This window comes from Rhinopithecus bieti, unplaced genomic scaffold, assembly GCF_001698545.2.
Source record: "Rhinopithecus bieti isolate Rb0 unplaced genomic scaffold, ASM169854v2 scaffold_40368, whole genome shotgun sequence".
NCBI lineage: Eukaryota > Metazoa > Chordata > Mammalia > Primates > Cercopithecidae > Rhinopithecus > Rhinopithecus bieti.
Window position 1 is genome coordinate 1,781,737 of NW_016817546.1, and position 4,752 is coordinate 1,786,488.

The 4,752-nt window shown below is 44.6% G+C and overlaps 1 protein-coding gene across 3 annotated transcripts in view; it reads left to right on the forward strand.

The window, feature by feature from the left end:
* Positions 1–2,414, forward strand: part of UTS2 (urotensin 2) — a 6,467-nt gene extending 4,053 nt beyond the window's left edge. The window contains exons 3-4 of one of the 3 annotated variants that reach the window (XM_017856085.1): positions 306–349; positions 2,148–2,396. In XM_017856085.1, coding sequence (XP_017711574.1) covers positions 306–349; positions 2,148–2,264 — 161 coding nt within the window. In that variant the 3' untranslated portion in view covers positions 2,265–2,396. Of the gene's footprint in view, positions 1–305; positions 350–2,147 lie in introns of all 3 variants that reach the window. The other 2 variants (XM_017856083.1, XM_017856084.1) reach the window with 2 other exon arrangements.
* The last annotated feature ends 2,338 nt before the right edge of the window (positions 2,415–4,752 follow it).

The following is a 4,752-nucleotide window of genomic DNA, read 5'->3' on the forward strand; positions in this document are numbered from 1 at the left end:
AAAAAAAAAAAAAAAAAAAAAAAAAAAAAAAAAAAAATTGAGCCTTTTAGTAGGCGTTAATAGACAGTTCATTTGTTGTATGTTTGATGAGCTACTGCACTGCTAAGTTACTGAGGACAATGCAGTGACTTTTGTGAACTCCAGATAAGAACAGGAGTGCCTGTCTGCATTCAAGAAAAGCTTGCTGCAATGTGGAAAAAGACCAGAAACTAGACACAATTTAGTAATATTATTTTGTATATTTTAAAACAAGCGTACAAGAGAAACAACAGATCTGACGAACTGGCTTCAAAACTGTTTTTCAGACTCGAGTACCAACATTTTTAACCCAAGAGGAAATTTGAGAAAGGTAAGTGACTCTATTTATGACTTAAGTTTAAAAAGGCGAACATTCTGTACTGATTTTACAGGACTCTGAATTTATGAACTAGAGAAGTGTTCTTGGTGGAAACCACACCTTAAAATAATTGGCCAGCATGGCCCGGCGTGGTGGCTCACGCTTGTGATCCCAGCACTTTGGGAGGCTGAGGCGGGCGGACCACCTGAGGTAAGAAGTTCGAGACCAGCCTGGCCAACATGGTGAAACCCCGTCTCTACTAAAAATATAGAAATTAGCTGGGCTTGAGTGGGGCCTGTAATCCCAGTTACTTGGGAGTCTGAGGCAGGAGAATCGCTTGAACCTGGGAGGCAGAGGTTGCAGTGAGCCGAGATAGTGCTGTCACATTCCAGCCTGGAGGATAAGAGTGAGACTTCATCTCAAAATAACAATAATAATTGGCCAACATTATTTCAAAGCATTAATTTTTCCAAATTTTGATTGATATAAGATCTGAATGCAACAGGAACCTACCCAGTGCCTGTTTTGGGTAAATCAAGTAAGTTGTGAAAGAATGAAAAAAATAGGTGAGGTCCCTGCTCTCAAGTCTGGCATCCACTTGTGCTCTCATTCGCTATCTAACATGTGGCCCACGGCCAGCAGCACTGGGAGCGCCTGGAAGCCAGTGAAGGATGCAGAATTTTAGGCCCACCTAGGACCTGTGGAAACAAAATCTGCATCTTAACAAGATCCTCAGGTGATTCACAGGCATGGGAAAGTGTAACGGGCACTGCAAGGTAACACCTAATGGAAGAAGGCCATGCTCCAGACATTGACATGAACCACGTGCAGGAGGCCAGGCACGGTGGCTCATGAGCCTGTCATCCCAGCACAGTGGGAGACCGAGGTAGGTGGATCGCTTGAGACCAGCAGTTCAAGACCAGCTTGGGCAACATAGCGAAACCCCGTCTCTACAAAAAATACAAAACTTAGCCGGGCATGGTGGCATGCACCTGTAATCCCAGCTACTCGGGAGGCTGGTGCAGGAGGATCACTTGAACCCAGGAGGTGGAGGCTGCAGTGAAAGATTGCGCCACTTCACTCCAGCCCAGGGAACAGAGCGAGACTCCATCTCAAAAGAATACAATACGATACAATACAATACAATACAATACAACACAACACAACACACACAATACATACAATACACAGAACACACACAATACATACAATACACAGAAGACAATAAATGCACAGAATATGTTACTTTTTATTTATTTTTTGAGAGAGGGTCTCACTCTGTTACCCAGGCTGGAGTGCAGTGGCGTGATCTCAGCTCACTGCAACATCCACCTCCCAGGTTCAAGCACTTCTAATGCCTCAGCCTCCCGAGAGTAGCTGGGACTACAGGAGCCTGCTACCATACTCAGCTAATTTTTGTAGAGATAGGGTTTCACCAGGTTGCCCAGGCTGGTCTCAAACTCCTGGGCTCAAGTGATCTGCCCGCCTCAGCCTCCTGAAGTGCTAGGATTACAGGCGTGAGCCACCCGCCTAGCAACGGACATGATTTAAATAGAAGTCAGTCAATGAGGGTTTAGGAAAATTCAGGACCATCACTGAGCTGAACAGACTGGAAGGACACTCATTAGAGGTGGGGAGGTGGGCACAGGAGCCCCACTGGGCCCGGGACACTCTTGTTACCATTACAATCCAGGGAAAAACGCAAATACTTTTAAGAAGTCCAATGTCTTGACTCAAGATTCCTTTTTCTTATAGGAATCTTCATTCATTGGTAACTTACCTGTTTTTTTTTTTGTTTGGATTGTTTTAGTTTCAGGATTTCTCTGGACAAGATCCTGACATTTTACTGAGTCATCTTTTGGCCAGAATCAGGAAACCATATAAGAAACGTGAGACTCCTGATTGCTTCTGGAAATACTGTGTCTGAAGTGAAATGAGCATCTATTAGTCAGCTCAGAAACACCCACCTTAGAACACGAAAAATACTACAATAGTTGATTTGAAAACAGCGTGGAGAAAAACTAGGCAAACTACACCCTGTTCATTATTACCTGGAAAATAAATCCTGTTTTGCACATATCATGAGTGGTTATTTTCCCTATAAACATGTCCTGAAAATTTATAATTATTATTTTCTTCCATTTATCCTTAGACAATTCTTTGAAAATTCAGAAGCAAAGCTAATGAATGAACAGAAGCAAACACTAAGAAAAAGTCACGAAAGTTAAACTTGTTTAATGACAAATCATTTAAATAAACTACATTATCTTAGCTATGATGGCCTCTCGACCCTTAAAAAAGACAACGTATTACTTAAAAAATAAAATAAATCATGGCCAGGCACAGTAGCTCACACCTGTAATCCTAGCCCTTTGGGAAGCTGAAGTGGGTGGATCACTTGAGACCAGGAGTTTGAGATCATCCTGGGCAACATGATGAAACCCTGTCTCTACCAAAGGTACAAAAATTAGCCGGGCATGGTGGCGGGTGCCTGTAGTCCCAACTCAGGAGGCTGAGGCACGAGAATCGCTTGAATCTTTGGGGCGGAGCTTGCAGTGAGTGGAGATTGCACCACTGCACTCCAGCCTGGGCAACAGAGGCAGACTGTCTAGAACATAAAAAATACAATAAACAGGGAGGCTGAGGCAGGAGAATGGCGTAAACCTGGGAGGCGGAGCTTGCAGTGAGCTGAGATCCGGCCACTGCACTCCAGCCTGGGCAACAGAGCGAGACTCTGTCCCCCCAAAAAAAAAAAATACAATAAATAAAATAAAATAAATAAAACAAAACAAAATAAAAAGAAACCAGTATCTTAGCGTGGAAAAATCTCAAAGTTATGGGTGTCTGAGATGAAGGGTGGGAGCGTCTGATGCTCCTCGGTTTCTGAAGTTCGTGGGGGAAGCTCACGCGCTGAGATCCTTTCTCTCGGCTGACCAAAGTCCTAACACTTGACGATTTTAATCTTTTAACATTGAAACTTGTATAATCTCAGTTTCTGTAAGCTCAAGGATCACAGTTTCTCACACTGGGAAAAGCACCTTGATGTCTCTTATAGAGAGAAGAAAGCTGAGGCAAGATTTAAGATTGTGGAAGAGCCTGGCTTACAAATTTTTAAAACCTGTGTAAGTACCGACTTCTATTCCGTGAATACATCTGTATAAATGTGGTTTATATATGTATAGAAGATACAGTGTGAACTCCTGAAAGTTCTGTGTGGGTCTCACACAGAACCATGTTTAGGGGAGGCCTGGATGTTTATGAGAAACTCGTTTCTCTCATTGAGCTCTGACATCCCACCACATTCCAGAGGGGTCTGCACCAATCAAACAGCAACACACAACTGTGTCAATCTTGTCACTGACCATCACAAGTCTCCTAGAGAGTACAGGTCTCAGGGAGTTTACCCTAAAGACACCAAGAACTTGGCCAGGCGCGGTGGCGCACGCCTGTAATCCCAACACTTTGGGAGGTCGAGGCAGGCGGATCACAAGGTCAGGAGATTGAGACCATCCTGGCTGACACGGTGAAACCCCATCTCTACTAAAAATACAAAAACAATTAGCCAGGTGTGGTGGCACATGCCCTGTAGTTCCAGCTACTCTGGAGGCTGAGGCAGGAGAATGGCGCAAATCCAGGAGGCAGAGCTTGCAGTGAGCAGAGATCGCACCACTGCACTCCAGCCTGGGCAACAGAGCGAGACTCTTAAAAAAAAAAAAAAAGAAAAAAAAGACATGAATAACAAATCTAAGGGAGAGATGTTTTAAACTGCAATGAATGCACAAGCTCAGAAACATGCTAACATTGGGGATAGCTATGATAATACTGTGGCATGTCTCCCAGTGTTGAAATTAAATCAGTACTAGTTTCCTGGCACAGAATGTTGACACCATAAAACTGTTCTGTATCAGAGAGAACTTAAAAGCGGAATTCCACTGTAGAATTCTGAAAACCCTACTCATATTAGTGATACCAGGTGATGATTCATACAGACTGGGGCTCTGCCATCAGGTTTCTAGGGTCAGATTCCTACTCCCAGTGCACACCAGCTGTGAGTCTCTGACCAAGGTCTTGACTCCCCTTGCCTCAGTTTATTTCTCTGTAAAATGAGGACAATAACAATGCTTATTTCACAGGGCAGTTGTGAGGATTAAATAATTCATGTCGGCCGGGCGCAGTGGCTCAAGCCTGTAATCCCAGCACTTTGGGAGGCCGAGACGGGCGGATCACGAGGTCAGGAGATCGAGACCATCCTGGCTAACCCGGTGAAACCATCTCTACTAAAAACTACAAAAAACTAGCCAGGTGAGGTGGCGGCGCCTGTAGTCCCAGCTACCCGGGAGGCTGAGGCAGGAGAATGGCGTGAACCCGGGAGGCGGAGCTTGCAGTGAGCTGAGATCCGGCCACAGCACTCCACC